This window comes from Arvicanthis niloticus, chromosome 24 (genome assembly GCF_011762505.2).
Source record: "Arvicanthis niloticus isolate mArvNil1 chromosome 24, mArvNil1.pat.X, whole genome shotgun sequence".
Classification (NCBI taxonomy): domain Eukaryota; kingdom Metazoa; phylum Chordata; class Mammalia; order Rodentia; family Muridae; genus Arvicanthis; species Arvicanthis niloticus.
This window is the reverse complement of record NC_133432.1, coordinates 20783008-20800816: the sequence shown is the minus strand read 5'-3', so window position 1 is coordinate 20800816 and position 17809 is coordinate 20783008. Positions and strand designations below refer to the sequence as shown.

General features: G+C 46.4%; 1 protein-coding gene across 8 annotated transcripts in view; it reads right to left on the bottom strand.

The window, feature by feature from the left end:
• Nucleotides 1-17809, bottom strand: part of Caln1 (calneuron 1) — a 474231-nt gene that overhangs the window by 420601 nt on the left and 35821 nt on the right. For 4 of the 8 annotated variants that reach the window (XM_076923056.1, XM_076923058.1, XM_076923057.1 and 1 more), the window contains one exon: nucleotides 7338-7529. In XM_076923056.1, coding sequence (XP_076779171.1) covers nucleotides 7338-7456 — 119 coding nt within the window. In that variant the 5' untranslated portion in view covers nucleotides 7457-7529. Of the gene's footprint in view, nucleotides 1-7282; nucleotides 7530-17809 lie in introns of all 8 variants that reach the window. The other 4 variants (XM_076923054.1, XM_076923053.1, XM_076923052.1 and 1 more) reach the window with 1 other exon arrangement.

Sequence of the window (17809 nt, the reverse complement as noted above, 5' to 3'; positions counted from 1 at the left end):
TGTGTGTGTGTGCATGTGTCTGTGTGTCTATGTGTGTGCATGTGTGTCTGCATGTGTGTATGTGTGTCTGTGTTTGTATGTGTGTTTGTGTCTCTGTGTGTCTGTCTCTGTCTGTGAGCATGTGTGGATGTGCATGTGTCTGTGTATGTATGTGTGCATGTGTCTGTGTGTCTATGTGTGTGTGTGTGTGTCTACATGTGTGTATGTGTGTCTGTGTGTATCTCTGTGTGTCTGTATGTCTGTGTATGTGTGTTGATGCCAGTAGTATACACATTCACATGTGTGGATGCACACATGTGTGGGAGTGAGCACACTCATGTGTACATGCGCATAGAGGGCAGACATCAACTGCAGACACCATTCCAGCTTATTTGATTCTCTTTAGTTTTTAAATGACATTTATCTGTCTAGTGTGTGTGTGAGTTCATCCTGTCTCTAATGTGGAGGTCAGACAACAACTTGTACAAGACAGTTCTCTCTTCCTACCATGTAAGTCACAGGGATTGAACTGGGGTCATCAGGCTTGGCAGTAAGGGACTTTATCCACTGAACCATCTTGCCAGCCTTCTTGACTTGTGACTACTATTTTCTATCATTGTGGTTGTCGTTGTTGTCTCTCACTGGACCCAGGGCTCACTAAGGTGCCTGACTAATGAGCCCCAGGAATCCATTTCCCCATCCCCACAGGTCTAACATCAGGATTATAAGCATGTACCACAGCACCAAGCTTTAGATAGGAATTGGAGATTTAGCTCAAGTCCTCACGCTTCCATGACAAGCACTTTACTGAGCTAACTCCACAACCCCAGGGTACACTTTTTTTTATTCCAGATATTTTGCTTCTGAAAAATGTATCTTTAGTATATGTGCACAAGTTTATAAGGATAAACTCACAAAGATACTCATTGACTACTGCTTGTGACAGAGCAGAAGAATGAAGAGAAAGAGAGATTGAGAAAGGTGACATTGAGAGGTACCAATGGGGACACTTGGTTAACTAAATCACCATATGTCTTAGTTGGGTTTACATGGTTGTAAAGACACACATGACCAAGACAACTCTTACAAAGGACATCATTTAATAGGGGCTGGCTTACAGGTTCAGAGGTTCAGTCCATTATCATCATGGCAGGAAGCATGGCAGCATCCAGGCAGACGATGGTGCTGGAGAAGGAGCTGGGAGTTCTACATCTTGATCCAATGGCAGACAGAAGGAGACTGTCCTCTGCAGGCAGCCAGGAGGAGGGTCTTTTCTGCACTAGGCAGAGGCTGAGCACCAGGAGACCTCAACAACAATATAATTCCTCCAACAAGGCCACACCTATTCCAACAAGGCCAGACCTAATAGTGCCACGGCCCAAGCATGTTCAAATCACCACATTACATAGTAGAAAAGAATGTTGTCAGGGGCAGGGAGATGGCTCCCCTTATGCATATTGAAGGAGCAGAATTCAGACCTTAGAACCCACATAAATTCTGGGTGGATGTGGCAACTTTCCAGTAATTCTAACCTTAGAAGATGAAGACCAGGGATTTCCCCAGAGCAAGCTAACTAGCAAAGTAGATACATGAGTGATCTCTGACTTAGATTAAGAGACCCTGCCTCAAAGACTAGGATGGGAGAGCAATGGGGGATGGTTCCTGACAGCAGCCTTGGGCCTCCATAAACATGTGCACTCACATGCATGCACACTCAAACACACACATATTCCCATACATGCAAACATGCAAACACACACACACACACACAGAGAGAGAGAGAGAGAGAGAGAGAGAGAGAGAGAGAGGCGTACATCTCTGAATGAGATTGCAGACACAGCCTGATCTTAGATTTTTTCCTAATACATAAACTTAACCCATTTCCCTCATGATCTTGTAAGCTGATGAGGAAACCATCATTCATCTTTTTCCCTCCAACATCCATATAGATCTAAATGGTGCCTTGATGAATAAAAGCATGTGACCAGAAATTACCAGCTATGTTTGTTGGTTGGAGATAGGGATTATGGTGATTAGCTTTCACTGTCAACTTGATACAACCTGGGATCACCTGGGAAGAGCGAGTCAAAGAGAGTTGCCTGGATCAGGTTAGCCATCGGTACACCTGTGGAGGGCTTTTTCAGGTTCATTGAAGTAAAAAGACCCACCTTGAATATGGGCACCAACATTCCCTATTTATGAGTGGTATTTTTAAAAGTAGAGAACACTAGCCGAGCAGTAAGCTGTTGCTCTTGGCTGTGCAAATAATATGACTAGTTGGCTGCATGAAGCCCCTACTGCTGTAACTTCCACAATGGTGGACTTGGGGGTTTGGGGTAGAAGGATCAGAAGTTCAAGGTCATCTTTGACTATATAACACATAGCGAATCTGATGCCAGCATAGGACACACAAGGCAATGTCTCAAATAAATAAATAGCTACATACATACATACATACATACATACATACACACATACAAACACATACATACACATACATGCATACATACATACTTACATACATACATACATACACACACATACTTACAAACACATACATACACATACATGCATACTTACATACATACATACATACACACACATACATACATACAAACACATACATACATGCATACATACACACACATACACACACAGAGATAGACAAATGAGGGAAGGGAATGATAGTACAGTCAGTAAAATGGTTGTTGCCTTGTAAGCATGAGGACCAGAGTTCAATCCCCAGCACCCACATAAAAAGCCAGGTTTGACATGCGCTTGTAATTCCAGGACTGGGAAGGTGGGGAGAGGCAGATTTCTGGGACTCACTGGCCAGCCAGCCCAGCTTAATCATCAAGCTCCAGGCTAGTAAGAGATTGTGTCTCAAAAAACAAGGAGACAGCTCCTCAGTAATGACACTTAACATTGTCCTCTGCCCTACACACACACACCAACACTCCACTGTCCAGACCTAGTCCTTCTATAACAATTCAAGATGAACCAGAGATGCTTCATCTTGCTCCTGTGCTTTGTGCTACACATGCTCTGGTGAAAACAGCTTCCTTGGAGATGTTCCATGCCACAGCATCCTTGTTAGTTCTGATGAGTTAGGTAGTTAGTTCATTGAGCCAAGCACTGGGGTTGCGGGGAGCAGCACTCAGTAGAGGGACCACGGAGCCCTACCTGTCGTGTTAAATTCAAAATCAAGAGCAGAGGGAATGAATGCATGATTGATTGCTCCAATGGAGGAATCAATATGATAGATTCATATCGATGGAGGAAAGGGAGACACAAAGAGAAAAGATGAGGGTGGCCCTCCAAGGAGCAACTGGAGTTGTTGACATCAACCTAGCAACCGAGACCAGCTTAGCAACCAGGCAAGAAGGAGTTGAGTACCTTCAGCCTCTTACTGTGTAGGACTATAAGGCCATGGGGCAGTTTGTGGGACCTGTTTATGAAGAGACTCTTTATCAAAGCTATTTAGAACAGAGGTGGGAGGGAGAAATAGAGAAAGTGCCCTTTGAATCTCCATTGCTTTGAGAGTCAGCAATTTAATGACTCATACATTTTAGATCCCTGCTTTGTCTACACATTTTCATTTCAAAAAACGAAAAACACTTTGTTTGGAATATTGGTTATTTTTAGCTTATATATCAATAGTACGCATCCACTTCTCCCCAGAGAGAACAGCTTCTTCAGATTGGCCTGCAGCACCAACCTAGAAGTAGAGCTGTTTGCTAAGCTGTATTTTGTCAAAGCTATTTGCGCATCTCTCTGCCTCCATTTGTTGTGGTTTGGCTTGGTTGGGTTTGGTTGGGTTGGGTTGGGTTGGGTTGGGTTGGGTTGGGTTTTAAGGTCTGCACTACCAACCACCCAGGAGTCACTCAAAACCAGTTCTCTGAAAGTTAGCTTTCTCAACTCAACACAATCTAGTATCACCTGGGAAAAGAGTCTCAGTAAGGGACTAAACTGTCTAGCTCAAGTTGGCCTGTGGACACGCTTGTGGGGATCATCTTCATCAATGGCTGTGGGAAGAGCCAACCTACTGTGGGCAGCTCTATTCCCTAGGCAGAAGTCCTGGCTGGCATGAGAGTGGCGAAACCCTGTTCACATTCATTCTCTCTGCTCTTGGCTGTGGATGTAATGTGACTATTTAAAGCTCTTCTTTGACAGATCCACAGTGATTGTGAGCTGAAACAAACCCTTCTTCCCTAAGTTGTTTTTGTAGGGGTGTTTTATCACAGCAACACAAATGAAAGTAAAATGGCATCCATGGACAAAAATGGAAGAGCAGGTTTTCAGCCTCCAAACCAAGGAGCCAGCACCCTTATAAGTCAGGACAGCTAGCTCTCCAGGGCATCACCCTTGCAAATAGCTGCAACTTAAATCCTAATATATCAACTTAGTATTGGGCCTTGGAGGTATGCAGATGCAATTTCAGCACTCAGGAGAATGAGGCAAGGAGATTGTGAGTTTTATTGGGGTTTTGTTTTGTTTTGTTTTGTTTTGTTTTGTTTTGTTTTGTTTTGTTTTTTCCAGACAGGGTCTCTCTGTATAGCCCAGACTGGCCTTGAGCTCAGAAATCCACCTGCCTCTGCCTCCCAAGTGCTGGGATTAAAGGCGTGCATGACCACTGCCTGGCTGATTGTGAGTTTTATATCAGCCTGAAATACAAAAGAAAAGGGGCAGGGTGGCAAGCAAAACTTACCATATTTAAGGTGGGAAAATCCACATCACCTATGGACTGAACTATCCCAAGACTGAGGTCTTCTGAATAAAAAGACAGATACTATAACAATACCATTCATATTTCTTTCTTTCAAACTGTGAGTACCATGTGACAAGACACCTCAGACTCCTACCAATATGTCTTTCCTACCATGGTGAGCCATAGTTCCCAAAATCACAAGTTTAAGCAGTCATTCTTCCCTGAAGTTGTTCTTTGTTGGGTATTTGTCACAGCCATGGCCAAAGTAACTAAACACCTAGCCAAACTTCTCATGCAGCCATTCTGAGCCCTCTCTTATATAGACTTCCAGCTTCAAGTTCAAAGTCTTCAGGAGGGCTTGCCCTACATGGTAAGATGTTCTTGACCAAAGGTTTCTTCAGCTCCTGCCCTTGATTTCTCAAACACTGAGTTATCTTGAAGAATGTTCTGGAATCTAGATAGAGTCGTGCAATATCCTGTGCCTAGGCCCTCCATGCCTGCATTTCCACAGCTCTGGGGAAACATTACTAAAAATCAAGAACATCACCCAAAATATTTCCACTTTCCCCCATAAGCTTAAGTTCACACCCTCTACCGTAAACACTTCCCACCACTAATATGAACTAGGATGAAGAGATCAAGAGATTCCATACCAAGAGCCTTGGAAAGATAATCTTAGAACAGACCAATATAAAGAATTCATTGCACTGTAATCTTTGAGGCCAGTATTAGACAGATCTAAAATCTTCCTCTATACAAAAACAGTCTTGAATTTTCACAGTCATGCATGTTTGGATTTCTGGGCAAAGAAAAGGAGTAAGTTCAAAACTCAGGGAGACCTGTGGCTTGATAGCATATGGCCCCTCACATCCTGAACAGACCTCTTCTGTATACAGGGAGAGGCCAGGAAGAACAGAAAGAAGGAGGGCAATGGAGGGTGGGGTGGGGGAGGAGGCATGGGGAGAGGAGGAGGAAGAGAGGGAGGAGGGGGAGGGGAGGAGGAAGGGGAAGGAGGGAAAGGGGAGATGAAGGGGGAGGAGGGGGAGTAAAGGAAGAGGTAGAGAAGGGGGCTTAAATAAAAGGAGGTGGAGAAAGAGAAGGAGGGGGAGGTGGAGAAGAAAGAAGAGAAGAAATGGAGAAGGAAAGAGAAAAAGATGGATGAGGGGGAAATGGAGGTAGCAGACAAAAGAGATGGATGAGGGGAAGGAGACCATGACTGGCCTCAGAGAAACTTGGGTAGAAAATCTGGGTTCTCCTTTGACCTTGTGACCTCAAGCCAGTTACTCAGTACTTTTTTTTTTAACCCTTTTCACCTGTAAAAATGCACTTACACAGCTAAGCCTGGTGATTCAGACCCTCCAGCTACTTGGGAGACTGAAACAGGAGGATTTGAGTTCAAGGAGTATTTGGCCTACTGAGTGGGCTTAAGGCAAGCCTGAGCAACTTAGTGAAACCATGTCTTAAAGTAAGGAAAAAAAAAAAAAAGAAAGAAAGCAAGCTTGGGTAGAGCTCAGTGGTAGAGCACCTGCCTAGAATCCCCCATTGAGGGGCTGGGGGCGTGGCTCAGTGGGAGAGCCCCTGCCCAGAATCCCTCAGTGAGGGGCTGGGGGTGTGGCTCAGTGGTAGAGCCCCTGCCTAGAATCCCCCAGGGAGGGGCTGTGGGCGTGGCTCAGTGGGAGAGCCCCTGCCTAGCATCCCCCAGTGAGGGGCTGGGGACGTGGCTCAGTGGTAGAGCCCCTGCCTAGAATCCCCCAGTGAGGGGCTGGGGGCGTGGCTCAGTGGTAGAGCCCCTGCCTAGAATCCCCCAATGAGGGGCTGGGGGCGTGGCTCAGTGGTAGAGACCCTGCCTAGAATCCCCCAGTGAGGGGCTGGGGTGTGGCTCAGTGGTAGAGTCCCTGCCTAGAATCCCCCAGTGAGGGGCTGAGGGTGTTGCTCAGTGGTCAGGGACTTACCTAGAATCTCCCAATTAGGGTCTGGTGCTATGACTCAGTGGTAGAGCACTTGTCTAGAATACACCCATTAAGAGGCTGGGAGTATGCTCAGTGATTAAGCACTTACTTGTGTTAGCACTAGTGAAGGGCTAAGGGTAGAACACTTGCCCCAAAATCCCCTAATAAGAACCTGTATAGCACTGGTCTAATAAACACAAGATCCTAGGTTCAGTATCCAGTACTCTGTGTACGTATATGCGTGCTCACATGTGTGTATGCACACACACACTTAAAAAGTCCTCATGGGAATATTTTGAGAATTAATTAAAATGACCCATGTAAAGGTTCTGTCTCCACACTGTCACTTGCTCTGTGTTCTGCAAGCTACATCTGTTTCATAACAACCCACACCCTCCCAAAAGCATTACTGATAGTGAGCTTACAACCACACCCTCTTGCCTTGAGCATGAATCTCAGAGTCCATGGAAACCCACCACCTCCAGAATCCATATAAACTCAGCTTCCTTCTGGATAGCTCATCCTTTAGTAAGCCCCCATCCCCACCTCCACCCCCTACCCCCAGTGATGGACTCTTCATAGACTCTCCTCTCTCCCCTGGACCCTGGGCAACACAAGCTCTCAGACCCCACTCCCACTCCCCTACCTGGGAGTTGCAAAGCAATCTAGATCCAGGGATTTGGGGTTGGGGGGAGACTTGCCAGGTGGGGAAGTCAGGGGCTGGGCTTCTCCGTGGCTCCTCTCCCCTTTCGGGGGTTTCTTGGTCCCCCTTTGTCTCATTCTCAGGCTTCCCATCTCCAGGTTGCTCAGGCAGCCGCATCGGGGGTCCAGGGTGATGTGGTCAGAGATTTGGGGGGGTACATCAAAGGAGCATCAGCGAAGACATTGAGACTCTGCAAGGAGTTGACAGAAACTTACTGCCAGAAACAGTACTGACTGGTTATTTACTCAAAGTCAGTTGCCTAAATAATTCACACCTACCCTTCCATGTTTACACAGGACAATGGTAGACCCAACCGTGGCACCAGAAATGTAATTATAGTACTGACAGATGTTTAGTTATTAATAAGGGCTCAATGTCACCAGAGAATATTATATAACAAAGGGAGCTGTGCCTCTGGAAGCAACTTTAATCTTTCTGGGTAGTTTTCCGTTCATACCCTTAGGCTTTGCCTAAGCGTAAGTAATATAAAATGATATGAAATGAACAATAGCAGATACCAACTCGAGGGCTACTTGCAACAAAGCCCAGCACTTCACATGTGTATTTTGCACTAGGGGTGGAGCTCAGTGGTGGACACTCACCCAGCACGTGTGAGACCCTAGGTTCCATCCTTACACCCTTGCTGTCCTCAGCAGAGGAGGAAGCTTTGCCAGGGCTCAATAGAGCATGTCCGAAATCTCAGCTACTCAGGAGGAAGAGGCAGGAGGGCTGTAGGCTGTAAATCCAAGGTCTGTATAGGCTGCAGAGTGAGTTCAGTGCCAGCCTGAGCTGTAGAGCTCAAGGCAGCCTGGGCTACAGAGTGACAGCCTGTTTCAAGCTCAAAAGTCAAGGGAAAGCCGTGAGATGACTCAGCAGATAAGGGACCTTGAGGTCACGCCTCCAAATGCACATAACAGTGGAGGGAGAGAACAGAATCCACAAAGGTGTCCTTTGACCTCCATGTGTGCTCCATGGTACACTAGCACCCCTCCACATAGACATCACCCGTGCGTACATGTACAGCATGCACACATACGTGACAATAAAAAAATGATTTTTAGGTAAAAAAGAGGACTGGAGATACAACTAAGTGATTGGGCTGGAATATCCCACAGGATGGAACCAGAGGGAGTCCTTTCAGAGAAGAAGCTACTCAAGTTGAGATCACTGAACAAGATGTGTGTGATCACACATACACACACACATACACACACACACATACACAAACACACACACACACACACACACACACACACACAGAGTTTATTATCATGCAATAATAAACTGGAATCTAGAAGTATGAGCCAAAAAGCCCTTTGCTCACTGTCTTAGTTAGGGTTTTCCTGCTGTAAACAGACACCGTGACCAAAGCAACTCTTAAAAGGACAACATTTAATTGGGGCTGGCTTACAGGTTCAGAGGTTCAGTCCATTATCATCAAGGTGGGAACATGGCTGCACAAGACACTGTGTTTGCCCCGTGTTTCACCACTGATAAATGCTTGAGGAGATCCACATAAGTGGGAATGGTTTATTTTTGGCTCACAGCTTCAGTGGTATCAGTTTGTAATACCCTGTGTTGCTTCTGGCCCTGTTATAAGGTAGAATATCATGGCAGGAAGTGAGGGAGCAAAGCCGCTAATCCCATGTTGGCAGGAAGCAGAGAGGGGAGCAGAAAATGGCCAGGGATTTGGTGTGTCCTTCAAAACTCAACTCCTAGTGATGTACTTCTTCAGCTAATTGCCACCCCTTAAAGGCCCACTCCTTTCCAAAGATGTCATCAGATTATGACTCTATCATTAATATATTCATGAAGTTGAAGCCGTCAGAATTTGATCATCTCCAAAAAGTCTCAGCTCTGAACACTGCTGCACTGAGAACCCAGCCTTGGACATGTGAACTTTTGGAAAGACTTCACTGCCAAACCATAACACACTATTATATACTATTATATAACAAATTTCCTCTGGGCTGAAAGATCCCAGCCCAGAGGAAAGCTCCTAAAGACTCAGAAAGTAAACAACCAGCAAGTCTCAAGATGTCTCTGAAACTTAGCAGATTCATAAGGCTCTTCTTCCCTAGTCAGCTTTAACTTTCAACCTTACATAGCCTAGGGTCACCAAAGAAGGAAATTTCAGTTGATAGATTACCCAGATGAGGCTGGCCTGTAAGCATGTTTGGGGGAGATTATCTCAATTGTTTATCAGTGTAAGAAGGACCAAGCCCACTGTGGGCAGCACCATTCTCTGGGCTGTTGGTGTCCAGCTCTAGAAGAAAGCTAAGCTTGCACAACCACCAAACAGCATATTTTTCATGGTTTCTGCTTCAAGTTCCTGATTTCATGCAATAATAAACTATAATCTAGAAGTATGAGCCAAAAAGCCCTTTGCTCACTGTCTTAGTTAGGGTTTTACTGCTGTAAACAGACACCATGACCAAGGCAACTCTTAAAAGGACAACATTTAAATGGGCCTGGCTTACAAGTTCAGAGGTTCAGTCCGTTATCATCAAGGTGGGAGCATGGCAGCATCCAGGCAGGCATGGTACAGGAGGAGCTGAGAGTTCTACATCTTCATATGCAGGCTGCTAGCAAAATACTGGCTTCCAGGCAGCTAGGGTGAGGGTCTTAAAGCCCACACCCACGTTGACACACCTACCCCAACAGAGCCACACCTACTCCAACAAGGCCACACCTACTCTAACAAGGCCACACCTACTCTAACAAGGCCACACCTCCCAATAGTGCCAAACCATCACACTCACTAAGGCTGCTTTTGGTCAGCATGTTTCATCATAAAAAATAGAAAGAAAGTCTCTCCCTCCCCAAATGATTTAAGCAGTTAGAACCACTGGGAAGAGGGGGTTGTCTGACCTGTAAAGCTGCCTGCAAATTGTTCAGTTAGCTTCAGACTCCAACTTTCGTGAGTCGTCACCCATGCTCGGGTGGCTTTTAGTGATGCAGCTGTCTTTGCGTCACCCATACGCCTGCCAGCCACCCCAATATATCCACTGCGTCAGCAAGTTGGACTGTGGTAGTTTAATTACTCTGGTCTGTCATCAGTTCCTTATCTGGGGTGAACAGACCTTTGTTCATGTCTCCCTGGGAACCGTGTCCCGAAGCAGGAACACACACCAACACCAAATCTCAGACACACAGTCACAATACACACCAGTGCCGATCTTCACACACACACACACACACACACAAACATGGGTTTCAGATGCCCACACGCATACCACAGCCTCCATCTCTCTGGGCACACTTAGAGAACAGTGCCGGTTCACACTCACACACTCAGGCAACAGCACCACTCAGTCCATGGCAATAAACTCCTAGTCACCTCAGACCTGAATTCAAACTCCTTTGTCTCTCACACACCCAAGTACTCCCATACCCCGACATTGCACCCCACACACACGGCTGACGCCACCGTACATGTTGTACCCCACCTGCACGGTGCCACACCACTCTCTCACATGCCCCCCGTGACTCGCTGATTCACATGCACTGACACCCGCTCCCCACGCACGAGGCACGCATCTAGACTCTCTCAGTTGCCTCTAGTCATCTCGTGAAGTTCAACAGGAAAAACAAATTTTCCATGTGCTGACAGTAGACATTTTTTTTAAAAGTGACATTTTATTTTCAAATCTGGTTTGAGTTGCCAAGGGAGAGCTAGCACCACAAGAGCTATGTGACTGGTGGGAAACACAGGGTTCCAAAGATTTTCAGCTGGCTCCCTTAGGCAGAATCCTTCCCTGACAGGCTCCTCCAGGCTGCGTAGCCACCAGGAAAGAGCTGGCTAATGGGAATGGAACTACAGACCTGGCGGTGGAATAGCTCAGAGCGCTCTTGCAAGGTTGTCCAAGCTCACTGGCATCCGGCTTGAGAGCTCAATCCACTTAAGGACTTGGAGCTTGGCCATGCTTCCTCAGGAATATGGCCTCTGGGGAAGGCAGCTCCCCATATGGAACAATGGCTCCTGCAGCTCAGGTGGCCTTAGGTACCAGAGAAGCTCCAAGCAAGGAGACCCAACACAGAGCAAAAATCTTCCAGCCAGAAGCCACGCCCCCAGGATCCCAGGATTCCCTTCTTGCTGCCTGCTCCTAGAACAGTGGAGGGGGGACAGCCACGGGGGGGGGGGGGGGGAGGGGGGGTGCGGAGGGCGTGGCTCAGTCAGAACAATGTTTGCAGCACAAGCCTGAGGTCCTGAGGTCAGTCCCCAGAGCCAACATTTTAAAGTCAGGACGAGGGGCTGGAAAGATGACTCAGCAGTTAAAAAAACACAGACTGCTCCTCCAGAGGACCTGAGTTTGATCCCAGCACCCCCATGGTAGATAACAACCACCTGTAAAATTCCAGTTCAAGGGGATCAATGCCATCTTCTGACCTCTGTAGGCACTGAAGGCAGATTACATAGAGTGAGTAAACAAACAGGCAAAACAGCCCATACGTATACAATTCAAAAAGAAAGGGTTTTTTTTTAGAATATGCTGGTAACCTGGTGTTGGGACAATAGAAATGGGACGGTCCCTGAGGTTCCCTGGTCAGCTAGTCTACTCAGTGAGATTCAGGCTTAGTGAGAGACCCTGTCTCAAAGAACAAGGTCAGGCCAGTGAGATGGCTCAGATAACAGAAATAATTGTGTATGGAAGTGTCAACCCGAATTCAATTCCTGGGACTCACAATGTTCTCTCTCTCTCTCTCTCTCTCTCTCTCTCTCTCTCTCTCTCTCTCTCTCTCTCTCTCTCTCATGCACAGCATGCATGCACACCCAGAATAAATAAATACATACATTTAAAAACAACATACAAAATAAAATATAAATAAAAACACACACAAGGCAGGTCAGATATTGTGACACATGCATGCCCTTAATCCTACCACTCAGGAGGCAGAGACAGGTGGATCTCTGTGAGCTGAGGTTGGCCTGGTCTACAGTGAGTTCCAGAATAGTCAGAGCTACATATTAGAGATGCCTTATCTCAAAAACAAAACAAACAATACACAGGGTGGATAGAACGAACCTGAGACATGCCACCAAAGGCAGAGGTCATATCTGACTTGCATGCATATAGATGTATCTGTTCCATTACATTCTTGTTGCATCAGTGAAATAGCCTTACCCCTACACACACACACACACACACACACACACACACACACACACACACACACCAAAAAAGAACTTAGGATAGAAAGGAAACTTAGGCTCACAGTTACAGGGGGACATAGTCCATCACGGTTAGGAGGCATGGTGACAGAGCAAGAAGCCGACTGGTCACATTGAAATCATACTGAGGAGAGTGGAGAGAGAGGAGAAAGTGGGGCCGGGTTATAAAACCATCAATCAACCCTGCCCCCAGTGAGGTACTCCCTGCAGAAGGCTCTGCTTCCTAAAGGGCCTATTATCTTCCCAGATGGTTGGCACCATCTGGGGAGCAAGTGTCCAAACACCATATATAAGCCTGTGTGGCACATTTCTCATTCAAGCCATGACAGAGACAGACAGACAGACAGACAGACAGACAGACAGACAGACACAGGAGAGACAGAGACAGAGAGAGAAAGAGAGAGAGAGAGAGAGAGAGAGAGAGAGAGAGAGAGAGAGCCAAGATATCCTTCCCAGTCGGACTCCCCATGGGTACCAACACCCAGCATAGGCCTCTGGACAAAATGGAAGATGGATCTTTAACACCCCCCTCCCACATTTAACTAGATGCTTCTTCAGGGCCCTGAGAAACTTTGGGGGACCTACAGCTGATTCCTAATAAAAAATGGTTTGGTCCTCCAAACTACCAGTGACCTGATTTCCTGATGAGACTTCTGAGGATAATTCACCCCAGGATTGCTCCTGGAAGTCTGTCTGTCAAGGAAGTCCATCTGTCAACTTCTCAACTCATCTCCTGGAAGGGAAGCAGGTTTTGGGGCCCGAAGCTTGAAGTTTGAGTTCTGTGATAATGGACAGGTGTCCATTATCATCCTTTTAGCATCTTGTTCTAAGAAGCTATCCGCTCATTTTCTGAAGCACCTAAAACATCCTGGATGCATTGGCCAGCCTTGTGGGATAAGTGGGAGTTGTTTTAAACCTTCCCCACCCCCAAATGACATTATATTGGGTCTGCCTCTCAAGGGCCATTGTGTGTGTGTGTGTGTGTGTGTGTGTGTGTGTGTACGCACGTGCACATGCACGTGCACATGCATACACATGTACACATGTGTGCACTTGTTTTTAGAGGCTAGTGATGAATATTGGATATCTTTTTTTTTTTTTTTTTTTTTTTTTTCTTTTTTTTTTTTTTTGGTTTTTCGAGACAGGGTTTCTCTGTATAGCCCTGGCTGTCCTGGAACTCACTCTGTAGACCAGGCTGGCCTTGAACTCAGAAATCCACCTGCCTCTGCTTCCCAAGTGCTGGGATTAAAGGCATGTGCCACCACTGCCCGGCAAATATTGGATATCTTTATCAAGCATTCTCTACAGCATTTTTTTCTTTTACGTTTCTAAGGATTATGTATGTGTGTATAGGTGTGAACACACACACACTTGTGTGCATGCATCCCAGGGATTGAACTCAGATTGTTACACTTGACAGCAAGCAGCTTTATTCACTGAGCCATCTTGCTGGCCCTCTACCTTATATTTTAAGATAATGGCTTTCACTCACCCTAGAGCTCACTAGTTAAGCTATGGGCTGGCTGGCCATGGATTCTCTTGTCTCCATCTCCCCAGCACTCACCAAGATTACAGACTCACACCATCGCACCCAGCTTTTTGCATGGTTCCTGGGCATCTGAACTCAATCCTTTTGCTTGGGCCTTAAACATACTGTTCTCCTGACAGTAAAGACTCTAAAGAGTCTAATTCATACTAATTTATACATCATTGATCTCATTATAAAACAGACCATGTTGACCCCAGTGACTCCAAAGACAGTGAGACAATATAAAAAGGCCAAGGTGCCACATGTCAAAGTATGGGATGACAGGAAACTGTCAAACAGGAGGCCACAACTCATTGCTTACTGCCAATGCCTGGGAAGGATGCTAGGCCAGCAATGTGATATCTAAAGAGAAACTGAAACCCCAGACTCCCAGGTTTGTCCAAACAATAGACAGCTGGCTTTATTAAATTCTACCAATAAAGACCTCAAACTTTGAAGAGTCTCTGTGAGAAAATAATAGTAAATTCAGATGTGGTACCACACAACCGTGACCCTGGCTCTCAAGAAGTGGAGGCAGGAGAATGACAAATTATAAGTCATCCTCAACTATAAAAGTTTAAGAATACCCTGGATTAATAACACTGTGTCTCAAACAATTGATAGATAAGTGGGTAGATGGATGGATGAATATTAGGTTGACAGATAGATACATATATACATACATATGTACATACATACATACATACATACATACATAGATAAATATAATTGATAGATGAATAGGTAGATGGATGGATGATGGATAGATAGATAGATAGATAGATAGATACAATTGATAGATGGATGAATAGATGATGGATGGGTGGGTGGATAGAGAGATGGATATTTCTGTCTATATAGTGGGGTTATTTCTACTAAAGATGACTATTCATGATGACCTCAACCTCTTCTTCAAAACTGGTGACAGAGCCAATCAACCCCTGAACTACTGGTACACAGCAAGTTCCTGGCTGGACTGGTACAGAGTTACCCAGCACCAGAATGCCACAGAGAACTGAGGCCAAGGCCTGGGCCCAGGGCAGGTCAGTGCAAATAAGGTATCCTTATCCCAAACACACTTTGGATACCAACCAGTTCAGCTATCAGAAGTAGGGCTGGCTTCCTGGGGATTCCCAGGACTCAGGGTCTCCCCTGGGAAACTGGGGGACATGTTTAGTATAGTTGGAGGGCTCCTGGTTGGGTCCTAGCTGGACAAGGACAATAGACATTTTTCTTTTCTTTCCCCTTTCTCCCTTTCTTTTGTCTTCCCTCCTCCCTTCCTTTCCTCTTCCCCCTTCTCGTCCTGCTGTTCCTCTTTCTGTTCTCATTCTCTCCCTCCCCTACCCCCACCGCCACTCCCATTACTCTCCCCTCATCCTTCTCTGACAGTGCCCCGCCCATCCTGCCCTGGAACCCACTCTGTAACTCAGGCTGGTCTTGAGTCCTCCTGCTTCGCCCTACCCAGAGCTGAGATAGCAGCTGGTGCCCCGATAGCCCAACACCCCCACACCCTCTTTACTTCCCAAAGAACACAAAAATCAAACTGGGGAAAGCACTTGAGCTTGTGTGGACTGATCTGAGCCAGGGCATCAAGAACAAATGGGAGCCTAAGGCAGAAGTGACTGGGAAATCCATTCTGAGCCTACAGCTACCAACCCAACACTCACACAGCGGTTTCTTGGTTACCAGCCAGCCTCTTTCATTGCTCCTGCTCCTAAGCGACTACTTAATCAGGCATTGTGCGTTTGAATGTATTCATTATATTTTAATATGATTATGTCCAATCCAGTAGACTGAAACAGATTCATCCAGATGTGTAATTAGTCTCTAAATGCCGATTATTCTTGATGTCAACTTGGCAGGGACTTTGAGAAGGGAGAAGCCATTCACACTCCATGTTTATAAGTCATGCTTGGGGCAGGGCTCATCCATGCGTCAGGAGTCAGGGTCATCCATACAGGCACAACCCAGTGAACTGGGGTGCTAAGGCCCCACCCAGGGGATCCCCTGATCTCCTGCTTCTGTTTCCCTGCTCCTGGTCTTTGAGAAGGAGCTTTGGAAGGGGGTAGGGATGATTAGCACCCTCTGGGGCTCTAGAGAATAGTATAGTCTCCACACTCACAGGGTATACACAGGTCGCTAGCCTTATAGTCACCCTGGGCAAGTGTCTTCCCCAACTAGTCTCTCAGCTGATACAACAATCCCCCTCAAGTCCACAAGATCCCTCTGTAGGAAACTACATCTTCTAGTCAGCCCAGCTGGATGGGATTCCCAGTAGTTCAAGCTTCTATGTTCCCAAGTTGTCATAGGAAAAAAAAAAAACCTCATAGTTTTTCCCTATTTTTAAATTACATTTATTTATCTGTGTGCCTGGGGTAGGTGGAGCACATGCCACCATGCATATGTGGAGGTAAGAGGACAGTTTGTGAGAGTTGGTTCTTGCCTACAACCATGTAGTCCTGGGGATCAAACTCAGATCACCCACTACTTGGTGGCAAGCACCTTGTCCACTGGACCATCATGGAGAACTGGGTGGAAACATCCTCTGGACATGACAAGACATGAGTTCACACATGAGTTCACAGCAGCTGTGGCTGCCTGCACAAGACCTTTGAAAGATCAAGCCAGAGAGAGACCTTGTCTACAAAATAAGATGGAGGAGTGGTAGGATGGTTCAGCAGGGAAAGGTGTCTGCCTCCAAGCCTTAGGACCTGAGTTCAATTCCCGGGACCCACACGCTGGAAGGAGAGAACCAACTCCTGCAAGTTGTTCTCTGACCTTCACATTCACACTGTGGCACATGCATGCCTCTCTGTGCACAAGAACTAAATAACACATAATAAAGAAAACAATTATTTAAGGTGATGGGATTGAAGAAAACACCCAATCTCCATTCCTGGCCTGAGCACACTCCAGTAAATGCATGCATGCATACCTTCACAAACACGTACACAAGCATATATCATACACACGCACACATGCAAAGAGAGCCCTGCAGGACTGAGCTCCCAGGACTTTAAATTGCTTGTTACCCTAAGGAGCAGTCTCTGAGGAACTACTTAGATCAAGTTTATCTTGGTCTTTGGCTCTGGGATGGTGCTCGGTGGCACTCAGCACTGACCCCTGGTGTTCACATCTCACACTGCAGCACTGCAGTAGGCTCATCACTCCCTGGGGTCTGGCCTGTCCCCTAGGGGACCGTCAACTCTCTGCTTTCATCTTACTGTCCGCAGAGCCTTCCTTTTACTAAAGCATAAGCCAGACACAATCAGTACCTGACTAAAAACCCTCTCATACTTTATCATCTCCTGGCTGCTACCCCAGCAGCTTCTAATAGCATCCTCTGTGTGTACTATGGGATCCCTAATTTGTGAATGCCTCAGCATCCATGAGTCAGATGCTTCTGCTGGGGTATTTGTGCCCATGTCTTGCACACTGAGTCTCTTCTGTCTCTCACATCTCAGCCCAGGCAAAATCAGACTCTCCCATCTCCCAGGTATCAGCTTAGCACATACCCAACCTCTCTCAACTCCCAGGATTCCGTCTAGTGCATGCTTTGCTATGTCCCAGGTCTCTGCTTGGTACATATTTAGGCTCTCCCATCCCCCAGGCCTCAGCTCAGGGCACACCTGGCCTCTCTACTCCTCCAGAATATCACATTATCTCCCGTCTCCCAGTTTCCATTCGGCACATACCTGGCCTCTCTCACTTTTCAAGCTACAGTGTCAAGTCCTCTTGGAGGTTTTTCCCAGCCCCAGAGTTCCTGTGT